This window comes from Notolepis coatsorum, assembly GCF_963971535.1.
Source record: "Notolepis coatsorum genome assembly, chromosome: 15".
Classification (NCBI taxonomy): Eukaryota; Metazoa; Chordata; class Actinopteri; order Aulopiformes; family Paralepididae; genus Notolepis; species Notolepis coatsorum.
In genome coordinates this window covers 34943867-34964822 of record NC_140179.1, presented here as the reverse complement: position 1 = coordinate 34964822, position 20956 = coordinate 34943867, and the positions used below count along the sequence as shown (strand labels likewise).

At 48.2% G+C, this 20956-nt stretch overlaps 1 protein-coding gene across 4 annotated transcripts in view; it reads right to left on the bottom strand.

The window, feature by feature from the left end:
* msrb3 (methionine sulfoxide reductase B3) overlaps window positions 1-20956 on the bottom strand; it is a 92342-nt gene that overhangs the window by 44347 nt on the left and 27039 nt on the right. Inside the window, exons 1-3 of one of the 4 annotated variants that reach the window (XM_084330258.1) lie at window positions 12054-12193; window positions 9713-9929; window positions 780-888 (exon numbers count right to left, since the gene is read on the bottom strand). In XM_084330258.1, coding sequence (XP_084186384.1) covers window positions 780-888; window positions 9713-9788 — 185 coding nt within the window. In that variant the 5' untranslated portion in view covers window positions 9789-9929; window positions 12054-12193. Of the gene's footprint in view, window positions 1-779; window positions 889-9712; window positions 9930-12053; window positions 12216-20956 lie in introns of those variants that run through there. The other 3 variants (XM_084330256.1, XM_084330259.1, XM_084330257.1) reach the window with 3 other exon arrangements.

Genomic DNA, 20956 nt, shown 5'->3' with positions numbered 1-20956 from the left:
GGTGTTATATACCTCTCAGTGCCTCTCTCCTGGGGGGTGTTATATACCTCTCAGTGTCTCTCTCCTGGGGGGTGTTATATACCCCTCAGTGCCTCTCTCCTGGGGGGTGTTATATACCCCTCAGTGCCTCTCTCCTGGGGGGTGTTATATACCTCTCAGTGCCTCTCTCCTGGGGGGTGTTATATACCTCTCAGTGTGTCTCTCCTGGGGGGTGTTATATACCCCTCAGTCCCTCTCTCCTGGGGGGTGTTATATACCTCTCAGTGCCTCTCTCCTGGGGGTGTTATATACCTCTCAGTGTCTCTCTCCTGGGGGGTGTTATATACCTCTCAGTGTGTCTCTCCTGGGGGGTGTTATATACCCCTCAGTCCCTCTCTCCTGGGGGGTGTTATATACCTCTCAGTGCCTCTCTCCTGGGGGGTGTTATATACCTCTCAGTGTCTCTCTCCTGGGGGGTGTTATATACCTCTCAGTGTCTCTCTCCTTGGGGGTGTTATATACCTCTCAGTGTCTCTCTCCTGGGGGTGTTATATACCCCTCAGTGTCTCTCTCTGGGGGGTGTTATATACCTCTCAGTGTCTCTCTCCTGGGGGGTGTTATATACCTCTCAGTGTCTCTCTCCTGGGGGGTGTTATATACCCCTCAGTGTCTCTCTCCTGGGGGGTGTTATATACCTCTCAGTGCCTCTCTCCTGGGGGGTGTTATATACCCCTCAGTGCCTCTCTCCTGGGGGGTGTTATATACCTCTCAGTGTCTCTCTCCTGGGGGGTGTTATATACCTCTCAGTGCCTCTCTCCTGGGTGACGTGGAACTGCATGGGCGTGAGCCGCTTCCTCAGGTCCTCCTTGGTGAACGACACCGGCCACGTCTTCTTGGTGCGACATGCTCCTGGAGGAGGGAAGGGGTATAGGAGGGGGACGTCAGTGTCTGTGTGGGGGCTTCTGCCAGGACCCAGGGGGGGTGAAAGGAGGATGGTCATGTGCCCTCCAACCCCCGAATTTAATTCACCCCCCCCCCCCCCCCCAAGTCTCAACACCGTGCTGCTTAGGCATCGACCTTCCACACCCAGGGTCCAGGCAAGGGTCAACAGAGGTCACAAGCGTCCCTCTGATCAGGCTCAAATGGACAGCGGTCATCTGATTTTGTCGTATTCATTCACCGATGTCTGTGCGATAAGGCTGCTATCAGTTGATTTAAACAGCGTCTCAAGGGCCAGAACTTGAACTTGTCGAACGTGTCCTTATTTTTATTTACATTTACTTATTTGTACTATTATTGCACATACTGCTATTTTACTCTGTAAAAAAGCAAACGGAGTAAGAATTCCATTGTATTGGCAAATAAAACCATCTGAATAGTATATATTCAGATTCTAAATCTTTATTGCCTATATTAATTTTAATGTATAATAAAAACCAATAAGGCGTAGACCCTCATCTTCACCTGTTTAGTTTATTTTTCCTCATATTTTATTGCCTATATTTGTCTTTCTACCATTACCCCGCCCATACCTGTACCCCCCTGTTGCTATGACGCCCAGATTTCCTCAAGGGGATCAATAAAGGAACATATCATCTTATCTCTTGCTCTGGAAAGTATTTGTTCTGATTTGTGATTAGTGTTGAAAACTAGCACTTGTGCTATAAACACGCAAAACAACGCATCTGGTCTGTCCACTGTATGTAGCTGTTTTCGTTCATCATTCTCATGTCTTAAGTCTCTTTTTGTCTCATTACTTTTACTCCTTGCCTGGTTCATTGTGTCCCTTGATTTGTTCCTTAGTTGTAGTCCTTCCGTTTCCTGTAGTTCTTTGTTCGTCTGTTTCCCTCCCAGGCGTTTCCCATTTGTAATCCTTACCATGTGTAGGCCTACTTTATGCTCACTCCCTCTGTTCAGCCCTTGTGGTGTCATCATCAGATGTAAGTCTATGCCTAGTCTGTGTACCTTGTTCTCCACGCATTCTATAACAACGTGTTTTGGAAAAGTGTCCACTAAAGGCCGACATTACGTTATGTACATCCTTTTTTGCGGAAGTACAGATTGAACATTTTACGTAATTTTATAGATATCTCTATAGGCTATATTCTACCTTATACATATATATATATCCATATCTGTCTGAATATACCTGCATATAATCCTTCTATATACCTACTTACTGTATACACCTGCATATAACTCTGTATAGCATGTACAATAATGCTGTATATATCGTATATATATATTTGTTCTTACCATATATATCCACATCTGTCTGTACAAACCTGCATATAATCCTTTTTACATATCTGTAGATACTATATCTATATCTGTCCATATCCCTTACCTACTCTTACTAGTTACGATGCTGGCCAGTATCACTTACTACATAGTGTCTTTATACCTGTATCACTGTACATAATTAATACTACAACTCTGTACATACATCTGATTAGCACTATTAATCAGCAGTAGTACTATTATATATTTTACACCCAATTTAATGACCTGTACATTGTATATTACTATTGCACTTTACTGTTACATTTGCACTCTGGTTGGATACCAAACCTCTTTTTGTTTGTACATTGTACTTGTGCCGTATAATGACAATACATTTAAATTAGGGCTGGGACTTTATCGCATTAATTGCGATTAATTAACTACAGAAAGAATTAAACGTTTTTAAAAAATGGATGCATTTAATCGCATGATGATTTGTCTTTATAGTGTAAGAAATGTTACCTTTTAAAGGAGACCAGACTGATGCATGTGCTATAAGTACAGTATAAAGTATAATAAAATTTAAATAAATTGCAAATAACTTTTTTTTCTTATTCTGGTTTGTTCATACAGAATACTGAAAAAATAAGAGAAATTGAGATCAATCAAGAGTTTTTTTTTTTCAATTGTCAACTGTTCTGGAATGTACTTGAAAGTACTGTGTTTCGTATGTATAATGTATATTCATTGATTCACTCGTATACCAAAATCCATTTGAAAAATGTTGCTTTTCGCATCAAATATTGATATGCGATTAAAATGTGATTAATTTCAATTAATTAACTATAAAGTCTCGAATTCATTAGATTAAAGTTTTTAAACTTTTAAACTCATTTAAATCTAATATAATCAAATCTATATTATGTACTAAGAATAATAATAGAATTGTAGCCATTCTGTGGGGAAGCGTTACCTGCTGGTGTCTGGAGCAACCGGTCCATTTCAACCTTAATCCGAGGTCAAATTAAGTTTTTAAGTGATCATGCTATCGATTCTTGCCTGGAGCCAAACACACATTTGCAATGATGACTTTCCTAGTATCTACAGCGTGTCAGTGCAAAGAGGAGTAGAGTTGTGCTACAGCCAAAGCATGTAACCGGGCAGAGTACAGTTCAGACCACAAGCCATTATCAAATGGTGTGTAAGAGTCAGAGTGATCATACGCTTTATGTTACATTATGCCACCTGTTAAAGGTAGAATCTGTAATGCCGTCAAATGGCGCCCTCTAGGCAAAAGAGCCCCGCTTGGTATTGCACTCTGTCTGCACTTTATGCATTGCTCTTGATTTGCCAATTCGCTGGCCACTCAGGCTCTCCCACGGTATAACGAGTTAGACTAATCGTACCTCAGAACAAAGCTGAACAATGTAAACAAAGTGCAATACCAAGCGAAGCCCTCTTGCCTCGAGGTCTGTGTTTGACGAGTGTTACAGATTCTACCCTTAACCCTTTAATCGCCAAGGACGACTTAACACATCATTCTCCGCCATGTGTAATCTGCCAATGACGTCTTACAGCATCTTTGAGATCAATATTTAAAAAATCTGTCATGGCAATCATATTTCACCCACGGAGACTTGAGACTTGCTGTTGATCTCCTCTCAACTCTCCAACGGTTCGGCGAATCGCAAAAACCGGAAGTGGTGCTCACCCATATTTCGTCCGGCCACTCGCTATCGCTAGCGGGACTCCAGCTCGACACACTGGATGGCGATCCGTTGCCAATAACTCGATAAACAACATGATTTGGACGTATATACTATTAAACAACCTGGAAATGGATCGCATATAACATCCCATAATAGCGATCTTTCTGCTCCACGCTGATCACCCAGCGGTCAGAGGAAGCCGCGGTGAGTTTCAGCGTGTTTGATTATTATTAAACGTATAATCTGCTCCGATATATATATCGCCCATACTACATGAATCATTTAACGTCGGCCACGGACTTATAACCCCCCCCCCTCCCTCCAGTCACCAGCAGATGATGAGGCATGACGTGTAGGACCTTGTACAATTGAAATTTTTTATCTGACGTCAATCGGTATCAAACTACATTTGATGATCTAATATATGTATTTAGGGCTATAACTCACGTTCTGCAGAATGCTGCAGAAAACGATAAAAACATATTTATACTTTAGACCGTATTTTAGTATGAATATGTGAATGAAAAAGTAGAACGTTGCTACATCCTAAACGATAGATACTTGACGTTGAATGGGCCATAGTAATGTCAATTTAGCAATACAATTTAAAAAGTTATAGCCCTGCAAAGAAGGGGAACATCTCCATAGACAAATAGAGCTGGCAGAGGACGGTATAAGGATGGATATAAGCGTGGCAGAGAAAGGGTTAAAATACGTCTGATGAAATGTCACGTCAGTTCAAGATTGTGCTTCACTATATAAAGTGTTATTATTAGTAAAACAAATCTACCCAAAAGCTACAAATATTAATCTAGTTCCTTGGTTTTAGTGAAGCTGCAGATCCTCTTTTCTGCTCCACAAGCCAGGTTTCCTCTAAAAAAACACTGTAGAAGATGTTAGCGCTGAGACGCAGTACTTTACGGGGGAAGACACGTCCAGACACCCGGGCGAACCCCTTCTTCACCGTAAGAAATAAACACGTTTTTCTCTTCCAAATACAGAAGTACACAGGGCAGGCCGTACCGCCAATATCGCCGGTGGTTACGGAGGAGGTGGGGCTGGAGGGGGGGGTAAATAAATGTCCATCTGTAGGCCATTTAGCTAAGGAGACGCAACTGCAGTTTTAAATTACAGGGAATTGGGATTCTCTCTCTCTCCCCTCCCTCCCTCCCTCCCTCTCTCTCTCTCCCCTCCCTCCCTCCCTCTCTCTCTCTCTCTCTCTCTCTCTCTCTCCCCCCATTCATCCCGGCTGCTGTCTTCATTAAGGAATCACCGTTCGGCCGTTATTTCGGGAGCCCGCTGTGTCGTATTGTTTCTTTAAGGATGTACTCTGTTTTCCCTGCTTCTTTTTTTCCTCTTAGAGTGCCGGGACTTTCCCGTACAGAGTCTGTCGGTGAGGTCGTTGCTCTGGGTTTGGTTGGTTGGTTGGTTGGTGGTGGTGGCGGTGGGGGTGAGTGAGGGAGGCGGGGGGAGGGGAGGGGAGGAGGCGCTCTCTTCTCTCATGTTGGACTATGTGGAGAATTCCCCCCCAAAAGATTGAAACCATGTGAATGGAGCAAATAATAGGGACTTTAAAGGCCTCGCCAGTGAATGGAGTCTATTGATGCCCTTCACTCCACCCCCCCCCCCCCCCCCCCCCGCCAGTAGAAAGTTACTTTTGACACACAAGGGGCTGAAGGAGGAGGTGGGGGGATTCAGTGGAATGAAGGTAGTTTACAAAAAATATATATATTTTACACTATGGAAAAGGTGCAGCTACAACTAAATTGTCCCGCTCCCATTTAAAGAAGAGCGCTAACAAAGAGTACAGGGAGCTACTTACGAGACGTACGAGAGCCGCCCCCCCCCCCCCCCCCCCCCCCCCCCCCCCCCCCCCTCCTCACAGAGGGTTGTGCTGGAATGTGCCCCGTGCCATAGCCTGCAGATTATTTGGACTTGGTGCACTTAGAGGTCACCCTCTAAATTAGCAAATTTTTTCCTACATCCTGGCTTTTCAACCTCAAGTGTAAATATTGTTTCCTAATTGTAAGCAAGGTTTGTTCTCCGCCGCCCCCTTTTGCTTATTTTAACTTGTCAAACTTATGGCTTCCATCCCCCCCCCCCCACCATCCCCCCCCCCCCCCCCCCCCCTACCCCCAACCGCACAAGCGTTTTATCTCTCTCTTTCTCTCTCTCTCTAGGTGCTTCGACCAATCAAATCAGCCGCTCTCGGAGAGAAAAAGAGAGAGGATAGGGAGAGAGGAAGAGAGAGAGGAGGAAGAGAGAGAGGAGAGGGAGAAAGGAGAGGGAGAGAAGGAGGAAGAGAGAGGAAAGGAGAGGGAGAGAGAGAACGAGAGGGAGAGAGAGAGGAGAAAGAGAGGAGAGGGAGAGAGAGCGAGAGAGATGGAGAGAGGAGGAAGAGAGGAGGGACAGAGGAAGAGAGAGAAAGAGAAAATTAGAGGAGAGGGAGAGGGACAGAGGAAGAGAGAGGGAGAGAGAGAGGGACAGAGGAAGAGCGAGGGAGAGAGAGACAGCTCCCGTGCGCAGAGGAAGAATGTGGGGGTGTTTCATCACTGCGCACAATCAAAACATTGTTTTAGGCAAACGGAGCCGCAATCGATGGATTGATCCGGCGTGTCGGAGAACGTCTGGTGGGAGATCGATCAATCTTAACTTGGCTTCTTTTATTTGTTCGTGTGTTGAGGAAAAACAGGGCTAGTAGAAGCCAAGACATACTACAGTGACCGCGGCTAGGTTCTCTAAATAAATAAGCGCAGCGGCAGATGGTGAGGAGTCTGTTATCTGGACCTATAAGTTACAGGAGGAAGGTGTCAACCTCTCCAGACGGCTGAGTGGACATTAGTAAAGCAAACATTTCTTCTTGTTCTTCTTTTTTAAATCAGAACACACCACACAGTGCATGCAAGCTGACAGGGAGGCAAGCAGTGAGTTACATGTTATTTCCAGTGGCAACTGAATTAGCGGTTAAGTCAGGTATATGAGAAAGGAGCAGAATGTGAGAGTAGGGTGGTGGGGGGGCTGCCTACTGCTGAAAAACACACTTGACACCAAACTCAAAGCTTTCTTTATTGCCCTTCTATAATTTTTCTCCTATCCCCCAATTTAGTCGTTATGCCAATTCCCTTCCTGGTCGTTGCGCGCATTGCCCTACTGTCTGTTTGTAGAGGGTGTAGACTACCACATGCTGCCCTACTGTCTGTTTGTAGAGGGTGTAGACTACCACATGCTGCCCTACTGTCTGTTTGTAGAGGGTGTAGACTACCACATGCTGCCCTACTGTCGGTCTGGGGAGGGTGTAGACTACCACATGCTGCCCTACTGTCGGTCTGGGGAGGGTGTAGACTACCACATGCTGCCCTACTGTCGGTCTGGGGAGGGTGTAGACTACCACATGCTGCCCTACTGTTGGTCTGGGGAGGGTGTAGACTACCACATGCTGCCCTACTGTCGGTCTGGGGAGGGTGTAGACTACCACATGCTGCCCTACTGTCGGTCTGGGGAGGGTGTAGACTACCACATGCTGCCCTACTGTTGGTCTGGGGAGGGTGTAGACTACCACATGCTGCCCTACTGTTGGTCTGGGGAGGGTGTAGACTACCACATGCTGCCCTACTGTTGGTCTGGGGAGGGTGTAGACTACCACATGCTGCCCTACTGTTGGTCTGGGGAGGGTGTAGACTACCACATGCTGCCCTACTGTTGGTCTGGGGAGGGTGTAGACTACCACATGCTGCCCTACTGTTAGTCTGGGGAGGGTGTAGACTACCACATGCTGCCCTACTGTCGGTCTGGGGAGGGTGTAGACTATCACATGCCTCCTCCGATACATGTGGAGTCGCCAGCCGCTTCTTTTCACCTGACAGCGAGGAGTTTCCCTGGGAGATCGTTACGTGTGCGGAGGTTCGCGCTATCTCCCCCAGATCCGCTCCCTGCTGAACAGGCGCCCCGACCGACCAGTAGGAGTCGCTGTTTGCAACGACCAGGACTCACACCCTCACCGGCTTCCCACCCGCTAACACTGATGATTGTGTTCGTAGGGACGACTGACCGAGCTGGAGGCACCGCTGACAGCTGGATTCGAACCCAGAGTCTCTGCGGTGGTAGGCGAGTGCTTAGACCTCTACGCTACCCAGCCGCCCAAAGCTTTCTTTTTAAAGAACATGTTTTTTTTTTATTATTATCTTTTTCCCCCCTCCTTTTTCCGATTTTTCTCCCATCCCACTGTTAGTCGTTATGGCAATTTCCCAACCCCCTTCCTGGTTGTTGCGCACTCCCCCCTACTGTTGGTCCGGGAGGCCGGAGACTGTCACATGCTTTCCTCCGACGCATGTGCAGCCAGCCGGCAGCCAGCCTGGCAGCGCAGATTCTCACCGGGAGAGTGTAACGTGTGGAAGGTCACACTACCTCCCTCCAGATCCTACCCTCGCTGTGCAGGTGCCCCGACCGAACTGTAGGGGTCGCTTTCCACAACGCCCAGGACCCACCCATCAGCTTTCCCACCCCTAACACTGCCAATTGTGTTAGTATGAACGACCAGCCAAGCTGATAGCAACGCCGAGAGCTGGATTCGAACCCAGCGTCTCCAGCGTTGATGGCGAGCGCCTTGCCCACTACACCACCTAGCCGCATTTAAAGAACATGTTAAAATAAACGTTTGATTATCAACATGAAATTTCAACTTGGATCTTTCTGCTTTTTGGTGGCCTCTCAAAGGTATTGTCTCATTAATCTGTAATCATTGTGAAATTAGCTGTGTGAACGTGAATTACAAAGATTACCCCCACCATGTTTTGGTATCTTCTCTACACATTACAAACCGTTAAAAAACAGGCAAAAATCAGCAGCATGTACAATAATGCTGTATATACCATATATATATATAGTTATTCTTACCGTTTATATATCTATTGTCACTATCCACATCTATCTGTACATACCTGCATATACTCCTTTTTACATACCTGTAGATACTATATCTATATCTGTACATATCCCTTACTACCTACTCTTACTAGTTACACTGCTGGCCAGTCCGACTTACTACCATAGTGTCTTTATACCTGTATCACTGTACATATTAATACTACAACTCTGCACATACATCTGATTGGCACTATTACTCAGTACGTAGTAGGGATGGGCGTGAGTAATCGATTAATCGTAGCTATGAGAAAAAGCGGGAAAAAAAATCGAAATTATAAATTTGTATGAAAAAAAAAATATATATATATATATATATATATATATATATTTTTTTTTTTACATATCTTTTCACATGTAAGATTGTAACTGTTTGTTGGTTTCCTTAAACATATATACGTGAATGAACAAATTTTTTATTAATTTTTTGTTAAAAAAAATACTTTGAGTAATACACGATCAATCGAGTATAGCATGCGATCAATCGATCTGGATTTTTCTTTAAAATGCCCATCCCTAGTACGTAGTACTAATTTATATATGTTATACCCAGTTTAATCACCTGTACATTCATATATTACTAGTGCAGAAAGGGGGGAGACAACATCTGCAGTGAACAGGGTTCAGGGCGCGACTCACCCCCGGTTCGACAGCCAAGTTCCTTCGACCTTCGAGTCACTTTTTTTTTGTTGTGAAAGGTGTTTTTTTTTCTACAGCAGACAACGTCATAATTGCACACTTGGGAGGGGTCGACGCGCGTTCACAGCAACACACACCCGAGCAGGAAGAGAGCACAGTGTTAAGAGAGGAGGAAGAGGAGGAGGAGAAGCAGGAGGAAGAGGAGGCAGCAGCTCAGCACAGCAGGCACACAGATAGTGGACCTGAGGGGAGACCGCAGGGCCGCAGAGCCACAGGCTGACTCTTGCTTATCAGATGGAGCAGATTGAACCCCGACATGGCTGCTGCTGGAGGAGGAGGAGGATGAGGAGAGAGAGAGAGAGAGAGAGAGAGGGAGAAAAGGAGGATGATGGCAGGGGGGGGTCCCCCGGACACTCGACCACGACTACGGTACACCCCGGGGTGACAAGGCCGCAGAGGCTGAAAGATGGGGGGGGGGGCAGGCAGAGGGGGGGGGAGACAACACAAAAACACGGGTCAAATACACAACAAGGTACACAGTTGGGCTGTTAGGTGTGTGAGGAGTCGGGTCCCGCTGTCGGCTCTTCGTCATGCAGAGCTGGTCGACAAGGCATGGATTGAGAAAGGACTCTACCGGTTCAACGGCATCACTGGAAAGTAAGAAATACGTCTAGGCTTCCAAAAATATTTGAACTATCGTTTCAAGAGTTTGTAGTCCATATTATTATTATTATTACAAAACATATTACGAGACTATTAACAATGAATACAATATGTTGTGTGTGGACAGCTGTCCTGAGGAACCCTCGCTCTGCTTCCAACAGCATGACCAGCCCTGGGACCACCATGATGAGAATGATGATAGTTGCTATGGGAAATGCAGAGGACAGAGTTGGAAGCTCCAGAAGTTGAAGAGAGAGTGAGCGGGAGAGGGCATGAAATGAATTCTGCCCCCCATGCAGGCACCCAGAGGCTCTGGCTAGAAGCCTTCCTCGTGGACCACCACCATCCTCTGTTATTAATGCCCGTTCCATAGCAGTGACTGTAGCACAAGGTAAAATACCACTGACACGCACACTACCTTCAGCGGTGGGACATTTCCATATGAAAAGGCAACACAGTCTCATCAGAAAACGTAAATCAAGTGCTTAATTTGAACACACGGAAAAAGGTACATAATGTACGTTGTGTTGTTGTAGCCATAAGTAACATATTGATACTAGACCAAGACACCCACCCTGATATAAACACAGCAATACTATGATGATTCGTTTTAACATTAAGATAGAAATTTAGCATTTTAAACAAGATCGGGCTGCTTAAGATACTGAGAAACTAACCATAACCTTAACCCTAACCCTAACCACACTGTTACCTTTAACTAACCATAACCATGACCCTAACCTTAAACCTAACTTTCTATCATCATAGTATTGTGTGTTAGTATCAGAGTGGGTGTCTTGGTCTAGTGGTGAGAGCACTCACCCCCCACAACAAGCGTTGTTAGTTTGACTTTTTCTTTGGCCTTTCGTCGATACAAAATGTAAATATATTATATATATATATATATATATATATATATATATATAAAACGTACATTATGTACCTTTTTTCCTTTTTTAATCTGGACCAGAGTTGGTCTTAACACTTTGAGTGCCAGCAGGGGGCGCACGATTTATCGCTTGAATGCCAGCCTTTTTGGACTGATTTTCCGATATTTCATGATTTTCGCGGAGCTATTTCTATATTATATATTATGGCTATGTGTCTAATACACCCGTCGCTTATCAATGACTTGCTTGCAGTCAACATGTACGAAACGGATTGTTTTTTCATGGGTACATTTCCGTTTTATACCGTTTTGAAAAACTGACGTTTTTGGAAATTACTAGAAAAAAATTAAGATTCCGTGATAATAGCTCTTTACTGGAATACACACAACACGTCATTTTCCGGCTGATTTATTAATCGTTTTCAAATAAACGCTAGATTATCAATAGTATATGTGTACTTATGCATACTAGAGAAGCGGGCTGAAAAATCGTTTATTGATCCAACGTTAGGTACTAAAAAACAGATAATCCACGCTGCTCTGAGGGTCCACACTGAATCCAATCGTCTCCGGTTACATGCCTGAGAAGTAAAATGTGGATTCCGGGGTTTTTTCCCCCCATGCATTTCCATTGAGTCCAATCCAATGGGTGCATTACCATCCGGGAGACGATAGGGGGCGGTATTTTCCCTGTTCGAGCTCATAGACAATGATAATGTGAGGCTAGATTGATAAAAAATTAATGGATATCGCTAATAAAAGCAATAACGATTAAATAACGAGATTTCTCATCCCTGGCACTCAACGCATGGCATGAAATCACAAGATTTCTCATGGCTGGCAGTCAATGTGTTAATCTGGACTCAATCTGGACCAGGGTTGGTCTTAATCTGGACTCAATCTGGACCAGGTTTGGTCTAAATCTGGACTCCATCTGGACCAGGGACCAAGTATTTGGTCTCTAGAGAGTCTCACTACTACTACTAGGTGGCCGTTGCGGTTCAGACCCCGTGGCGGATATCTTACTCTACCTATGCGAGCGGCAGACAGGGCGAGGCGGGGGGCCCCGCGGGAGCTCCTGCCCTGCCCGAGGGCCAGCTGAAGGGCCACGCGGCCCGTACGTCTGAGGAGGCCGGCCATGGGCGCACACACACAACCGACACGCACTCAGGGAGTGAGAGGGGGAGATCGAGCTAAAGAGGGTGAGACAGACAGAGAGAGAGAGACAAACATTCCGTGAGGCAAAAAGTGTGTGACGCGAGCAACCCGTGTGTGTGTGTGTGTGTGTGTGTGTGTGTGTGTGTGTGTGTGTGTGTGCGAGCACCCGTCTGTGTCTGTGTGTGTGTGTGTGTGTGCGTGCGTGCGTGTGTGCGTGCGTGCGTGCGTGCGTGCGTGCGTGCGTGCGTGCGTGCGTGCGTGCGTGCGTGCGTGCGTGCGTGTGTGTGTGTGTGTGTGTATTGGGGTGAGAATGCGCTGTAGGGGGAGTCCTCTTCTCACTGAAGGTAGTGTAACTTTGCAGGTTATGCTATGAAGCTTGTGGGAATAAATACACAGACGAACGCAATGTGTGGAGTGAGGCCCATCTAGTGGCAGGTCTGGCGATGTGTGGTCACAGAGAGAGAGAGAGGGAGGGGGAGAGAGAGAGGGAGAGAGAGAAAGAGACGGGGGGAGAGAGAGAGACAGAGGGAGAGAGAGCACCAGAGAGAGAGATAAGAGATATAAAGAGAGAAAGAGGAAGCTACAAGGAGTTAGTTAGTTAGTATACTAGTATAGAAACAAAACAACTTTGAAAAAAAAAAAGATAAAACCTTGCCTATTACCGGTAATGTTGTAATGGATAGTAATGGATTGAATTGGTACTGTAGGTAGATAGCTTGGTAAAATAATGGATTGAATAGATAGGTAGACAGCTGGTAGGTAGATTGGTAGATAGCTGGTAGGTAGGTGTGTAGCCTATTAGTTATTTTGCACATTAATCTCATGTGGACAGTGAACACATTTTAGTTTTCACAGGAACAGACGAAGCTACTGTACCTGCTGTGTTCTGATGTTCAATTTTTGACTACCTAAATGTTTATTGTAGGCAATCTGTGGTGCCGAATTTCCCTCGGGGGATTAATAAAGTACTTCTATTGTATTCTATTCATGGCCATTGTTGTGATTAAAACACACCTGAATTTCTCCTATCACCGTTACTATTAGAATATATCCACATGGATCCAATAGATCCACGCTACAGGTGGAGGAGCCCGCATACGGAGTGTTCACTGACCCGGCTGGGAGACGCATTCCTGAAACAACGGCAGTAACGGAGCCCAACACAAGGGGTCAGAAGTAAAGACCCACAGCAGCACATAGTTCTTTATCACTGAAGATTAGAGGGGGCCAGAGCGCTTTAAAGGAATGAACTGTTCCACATGTTTATCGCAGGAAACACAACTAAACTATAGAGTAGGAGAAACTACAACTGTTTACATAGGATGTTGTGAGAGAGCTATGGCCTTGTTCAGACTCCGGCCACATGATGCTACTCCTGGTCAGGTCACAGCAGCTGGACATCATTCTCAAGTCTTGACGGGTCATTCTTCAAGTGGGGCCTCCCCCTGGGGTCCCTGAGGGGGGTCCAGGGGACCCATACAAAAATGTACTATAGTATTTCGGTGTGTGTGCTTTTTTTCCCCCATACGTACATTTACCATAGAAATACTGCAGTGATTCGCCATAGTATTTTTGTAGCGGAATGTTATAGGAATTGATGGTGAATAACGATAGGTTATGACTATAACCAAGTTCTGTTAGTTAGGGGCGATGCTTGGCATCACACTGCACTATCTCGCGTACGTGCACGCGTACTGAATAAACCACAAATGTACCTCTAATACCAGTATTAGTCTGACCACACCCCTCATCAGCTTACCTTCATAAGCAGGTGTGTGGTCACCTGCTCTCCTCCTTCCCAAGCTTTCACCACAAGGTGAGGACAAGGGCTGCAGCGGCCGTCTGATGCCAAGCATCGCCCCTAACTAACAGAACTTGGTTATAGTCATAACCTATCGTTCTGTATCGTTAGTGGCTTAGCTTGGCATCACACTGCACAAGGGAGGCCAAGCGGAGCCACTTGGCTGACAAATACACCCCGCTGACAGCCCCCCAAAACCATCAGAACAGGGAGGGCCGAGCCCCCCCGACCCCCCCTAATGGAGGGTATCCCCCCTATTAGAGGCTTCACGGGAAGGCGACGGACCCGACCGTGCGAAGAGGCACTCAAGCAACTTAACGCACAGGGTGAGCAGACCGTGGCTTGACCCCACGACTACACACACGCACAACCCGCATGCCACCCGGGAACGAACGGAGGAACAACCTCGTCACTGCCCCCAGAATCACGGGGTCAAGGGCAAACCCAACCCTGTGGCAAGGCCGTAGCAGCGGAGCGCGAAGGAAGACCCAGACCCACCAAAAGGACTGGACTCCCTGGAATGGGGGCCCGGAGAAGTCCATGATGCCAGCATCAAGACCCCACCAGGTGGGCACGTAGTGCCCCGCCCCCCACATCGCCAGCGTATTCGGACAAAGGCCCCCCAGTTACTGCACCTGGTAATCCCAGGCGGTATCCCACCAAGTACTAACCAGGCCAGAACCTGCTTAGCTTCCGAGATCGGACGAGATCGGGCGTGTTCAGGTCGGTATGGCCGTAAGCCGAGCGGGCCCCGTCCCCCCAACAGTACACCGCCTGGCACACTAACCCTGCAGAACAGACAGTCAGCATGGCCGTAAGCACACAAAAAAAGGTTAACCAACGGAAGCAGGCAGCGCACCGGGGAAAAACCAGGCAACAGGCTGTTAACCCTAGCCTGGAGACTGCGGACGAGACAGGCGCCAGAGGTGACAGCTGAACACAGCTGCCCCGGCGGAAGGGGCGTATGCTGGCGTTGTTGCATGACCAAGCCTCCATTTAAAAACCCCCACCCAGAGGGGTCGAGGCAGAGAAGGCTGACACGATTGGCAGACGTCATGAACGTGCAGGGGCACCCTCAAACGGTGAACCCGGGAGTTGACACTGCACCAACACACCAGGGAACCAACCACCTCGGTGTTACCCAATGCGGTGGTTGTTCCTATAACCCCTCAAGAAAAAACTCCAAAACACACCTGCGGGTATACACCGGCTATACCGCAGTACAAGTGTTTCAGTTTTCAAAAAAGGGTTAACCCAGGCCTACGGGTCGCAAACATCACTTCGGACCGGGCCTGGCGGTACGGGAAGCACAGGGTCACCAGAGGAGGTCAAAAAACCACCCCCACAGGCCCCTCTTCGCCATGCGTGAGAGAGGAGCGAAAAATAATGGAGAACCAGCCCCTAAGCACACCGTACTTGGTATTCCCAGGCGGTCTCCCAACCAAGTACTAACCAGGACCAACCTGTGTAGCGGCCGAGATCCGACGAGATCGAGCGCGTACAGAATGGCATGGCTGTAAGCCATGACGACAGTGCTGAGTAAAAACATACCCAACCAGGGTCTCCATAGCGCTTAACCCTGTGACACCCAGACCGACCTGGCATTTTTCCCCCTGAAAAAAGCCCAAGTCCCTCAGGGTACCAGAACAGCAGATCTGCATCCCCGGCGGACAACGGGTTCAACTGATCTGGACCAGCGTGACCAGAACCAGTCCCGTGCCCTAACCACGCCGATATGCCTACTCCAGGAGAAGGGCAGATATGCGTGTTGATCTTAACATGAAAAGAAGGCGCCACCCAGACGTCCGGACGAACCGCGCCTGGTGGCCCACCCCAAGGGCGTGAGACCCCACTACATATGTTCAGATCCATCCCGTCATCATCCCCCAGACATGAACGAGAATCCGTCGACAACCCACCCAGGTCATGGGATGTGGTCGTCGGAAGAGGAAAAACCCCCATCTCAGTCGCTTTATAAAAACGCTGTTTCAACCACAAGCAACCAAGGCGTGCCAGTCAATCGCCTGTTTACAGCGAGCTAGCACTATACGTGCGTCGGGACACACCCCCATCAATGAACAGGCTATTTAGACCTGTCATTGAATCCCCAAGGCGCCCAGGGGAACGACAAGAGGGGTGTGACACTCCCTAACTCCAACACTTCTGGAATAGAAAGAAGGAAGCATCAACAGTATGTATCCCAGTCTACACAGCCGGGGTAAAAAATGTTCACATTTTTACATCCCACCACCCTCCCATAGGAAAGAGACGGGGATCCCCAGAGAGACTTCCCACGCGAGCTGTACAGATTGAAAAGAATATATTGCACCTTGAGCCATGTAAAAAACTGGTTTTAGGGCCTCCGGGGAAGAGGCACTGAACCCATACACACTCAATAAACGAATTGAATCGAATATACATACAATAGAAAAGGACCCTTCTAGAGGGTCCACTCACTTTGACAATCTGAGGAGGAAGGCTCTGTACTCTGATGGAGGCTTCCTCACATGGAAGAAGGAGTCCGAACTCACAGAAGGCCTGAATAGGCGCTTGGTGAGGAGGAGCCCTGACCACCCCCCCTGAAAACAGATCCATCACATGGACCTGAACAGCACACGGAAGTCCTACCAACAGAGACGCGCACGGTGACGTACTCTATGGCGGGGGAATTCCTGCGGTGCACACGCCCAATATACCAGGCCGTGGGACCAGGAACTCCCCCCCCCCCCCCCCCCCCCCCCCCCCCCCCCCGTAACGTGCCGAACCGCCACGTGACGGGAACCTTGAAGGACAGGGGGTGTACCCCTGACCGACAGAACAATGGGGAGAGGAAAGGTTACCAGTTCACCCCTTTACGACCCCACACCCATGATACGACGTAACGACAAAAAGAGAATATGACACAGTCATAGTCAGCTCTATGAAGCGTTTCACAGCTCCACACAGCGCATGAGCTAACCTGCTATCTGATTTTTACTAAGGAAAAACACAGAATAGAGAGGGCTCTAAGAACCCCGGTCCAACATACACATTTGCTTCTGTGGCCAGTACAACCCAGTTGTAGGTCACATGACACACACAACCCATCATCACCTACAAAAAATGGCAAAAACACTCAACAGAGGAACGCCGTTTTTTCACAATGAGAGAATACATCATTCTTGATTAGTATCGACCACAGGCCTTGCTAAGCACACATGACAGCAACCAAACCAATTTCCCTTTAGGAAATAAGTTTCTCCAGCAGATTTAGCACAACCTCAGCAATCAAGCTAAGAGTTACATCGTATCCCTACCACACAAAAGACACAATTAATGCACAACATGTCTGATAGGAGGTGATAAAGTCCCCGGGGAACCGGGGGGGAAAACACAATCCTCCTATTTTACCCTCAATACGGCCAGTTAAAACAGGAAAACCTGTTAATGTGTGAACACACTGTTCATTGTCATTACAGTCTGAGAAAGAACATTCTTTTACTCACTTGTCACCAAGCATAGCTTCATAGGTTAGTTACCTTAGTTGTGAGTACACGGCCGTGTTACTCACACAACAACCAGATCATTACATCCCGTTTGCACGGAGAAGCTAACTGCCAGTGACAAAAACAGCTCACACATAACCCGCAACGTATCCTAAATGCATTGTAGCAACACACGTTTTGGGAAAAACACCGTTATTCACAATACATTTAGCAAAGTAAAACCAGAAGACGTGTTATGAGGTCTGGTCAACCCCGTTCCTACCCGGAACGCAGATCAGCGAAGTGCAGTCACAAGACACCGTAGAACACAGCCGTCCTGTGTTGTTCGATCCGGGCAGCGTCGCCGCTCCAACCAGTCGCTACAGTCCTCTTTGTTGACGCAATCCCCGTCCAGGCTCAGGGCAGGGTCGACGAACATCCCCTGTCAAGGATGACGTCGTGGTCAAGAGTGTAAAACATGTTAAAATCAAAGCACGTTCAACAGAAAAGCATCAAGCTAACGGCTGCTCCAACCGTTCGGGTGCTATTGCTTCTGCTCGCGAGACGCCGATCTAACGACGCACGCGATCAGAAGCGAGCTCCCGGCGGCGCGCGAGAAGCTAAGCTACCCCGCGCCAGGCCATGGCCATAGCAGCAAGCTAACGTTACCTAGCGACCACGACATGCTAGCCCCGCAGCTAACAGCTGACTGGCTAATAGTAGGCCTTAAGCAGGCCATGCAGCGATCCAGCAGGCTAACGCAGCAGTTAACAGCTGACCGGCTAACCGTAAGCTATGAACATGTAAACAATGACATAACACTCACCCAGACAGGCCGCCGTTCTGAACCTCTCCTCACTTTTTAAGAGAAAAGAGAAAACAAGATGTCAACACCGCTTCACAACGGTGACATTACCACATCCGACGGAGTCAGCACAGTACCAACTGGCCTGTGTAGCTGACTTTGAACATGAATCTGCCGCTATCGCACATTACATGCACATATCCCCTCGTGAAGGAATACTCTCATTTGGATATGAAAGATGGGGCCTTAACACGGTGACAGAGAGAATCCACTCGTCCAGAACACACAGGGATCACCAGTGTCAATGGTCGCGGCCCACTAGTTAAAACTATAATGGTCTCCAGACCAAGGCCTTCTGTCGCCTAGGTGGCTGAACAAAGGACCCTAGTCTGGGGCCGGTTTCCATAAACTTTGTCAAGTAGCCCCCATAGCACTAACAGACAAGTGGAGCCCGCCAGCAAACACTACTCACCCAACCTGGAACGCACCGCTTCTCACAACAGCGGCATGTCCGACAGTTCAGCTGTGGCCTGACAGGTTTCACCCCAACAAACACAGCAAGGAACTGCAGTTGAGAAGCATGCAGCGGCGTGCTCCCAATACGAAAACCGGTGGAGGGTTTTTAGAATGATCATCATCTTCCAGACACTCCAGTACGAAGACAATATCGCCGTATTTTCTCGAAAATAGTGAGAGAGAAAATAAAGATATGTCAACGTATCCTTGTTTCCCAAAGCTGTTCCTAATCCAATTTCTTCCATCATGGTGTCAAGTGTGGGGATCTACCGAGGCACTTCTTCCTTGTGGTGAAAGCGAGAAGGAGGAGAGCAGGTGACCACACACCTGCTTATGAAGGTAAGCTGATGAGGGGTGTGGTCAGACTAATACTGGTATTAGAGGTACATTTGTGGTTTATTCAGTACGCGTGCACGTACGCGAGATAGTGCAGTGTGATGCCAAGCTAAGCCACTAACGATACAGAACTATATAATTATATAGTTATAATTCCTGTGGTTTTATAACGTTAGGTTATGACTATAACCAAGTTCTGTTAGTTAGGGGCGATGCTTGGCTTCGCCTTCTGCACTATCTCGCGTACGTGCACGCGTACTGAATAAACCACAAATGTACCTCTAATACCAGTATTAGTCTGACCACACCCCTCATCAGCTTACCTTCATAAGCAGGTGTGTGGTCACCTGCTCTCCTCCTTCCCAAGCTTTCACCACAAGGTGAGGTCAAGGGCTGCAGCGGCCGTCCGAAGCCAAGCATCGCCCCTAACTAACAGAACTTGGTTATAGTCATAACCTAACGTTCTGTATCGTTAGTGGCTTAGCTTGGCTTCGCCTTCTGCACAAGGGAGGCCAAGCGGAGCCACTTGGCTGACAAATACACCCCGCTGACAGCCCCCCAAAACCATCAGAACAGGGAGGGCCGAGCCCCCCCGACCCCCCCTAATGGAGGGTATCCCCCCTATTAGAGGCTTCACGGGAAGGCGACGGACCCGACCGTGCGAAGAGCTCTCAAGCAACTTAACGCACAGGGTGAGCAGACCGTGGCTTGACCCACGACTACACACACGCACAACCCGCATGCCACCCGGGAACGAACGGAGGAACAACCTCGTTACTGCCCCCAGAATCACGGGGTCAAGGGCAAACCCAACCCCGTGGCAAGGCCGTAGCAGCGGAGCACGAAGGAAGACCCAGACCCACCAAAAGGACTGGACTCCCTGGAATGGGGGCCCGGAGAAGTCCATGATGCCAGCATCAAGACCCCACCAGGTGGGCACGTAGTGCCCCGCCCCCCACATCGCCAGCGTATTCGGACAAAGGCCCCTCAGTTACTGCACCTGGTATTCCCAGGCGGAACCAACCAGGCCAGTAAGCCGAGCGGGCCCCGTCCCCCCAATAGTACACCGCCTGGCACACTGACCCTGCAGAATAGGCAGTCAGCATGGCCGTAAGCACACAAAAAAAGGTTAACCAACGGAAGCAGGCAGCGCACCGGGGAAAAACCAGGCAACAGGCTGTTAACCCTAGCCTGGAGACTGCGGACGAGACAGGCGCCAGAGGGGACAGCTGAACACAGCCGCCCCGGCGGAAGGAGCGTAAGCTGGCGGTGTTGCATGACCAAGCCTCCATTTAACAACCCCCACCCAGAGGGGTCGAGGCAGAGAAGGCTGACACGATTGGCAGACGTCATGAACGTGCAGGGGCACCCTCAACCGGTGAACCCGGGAGTCGACACTGCTCCAACACACCAGGGAATCAACCACCTCGGTGTTACCCAATGCGGTGGTTGTTCCTATAACCCCTCAAGAAAAAACTCCAAAACACACCTGCGGGTATACACCGGCTATACCGCAGTACAAGTGTTTCAGTTTCCAAAAAGGGTTAACCCAGGCCTACGGGTCGCAAACACCACTTCGGACCGGGCCTGGCGGTACGGGAAGCACAGGGTCACCAGAGGAGGTCAAAAAACCACCCCCACAGGCCCCTCTTCGCCATGCGTGAGAGAGGAGCGAAAAACAATGGAGAACCAGCCCCTAAGCACACCGTTCCTGGTATTCCCCGGCGGTCTCCCAACCAAGTACTAACCAGGACCAACCTGTGTAGCGGCCGAGATCCGACGAGATCGAGCGCGTACAGAATGGCATGGCTGTAAGCCATGACGACAGTGCTGAGTAAAAACATACCCAACCAG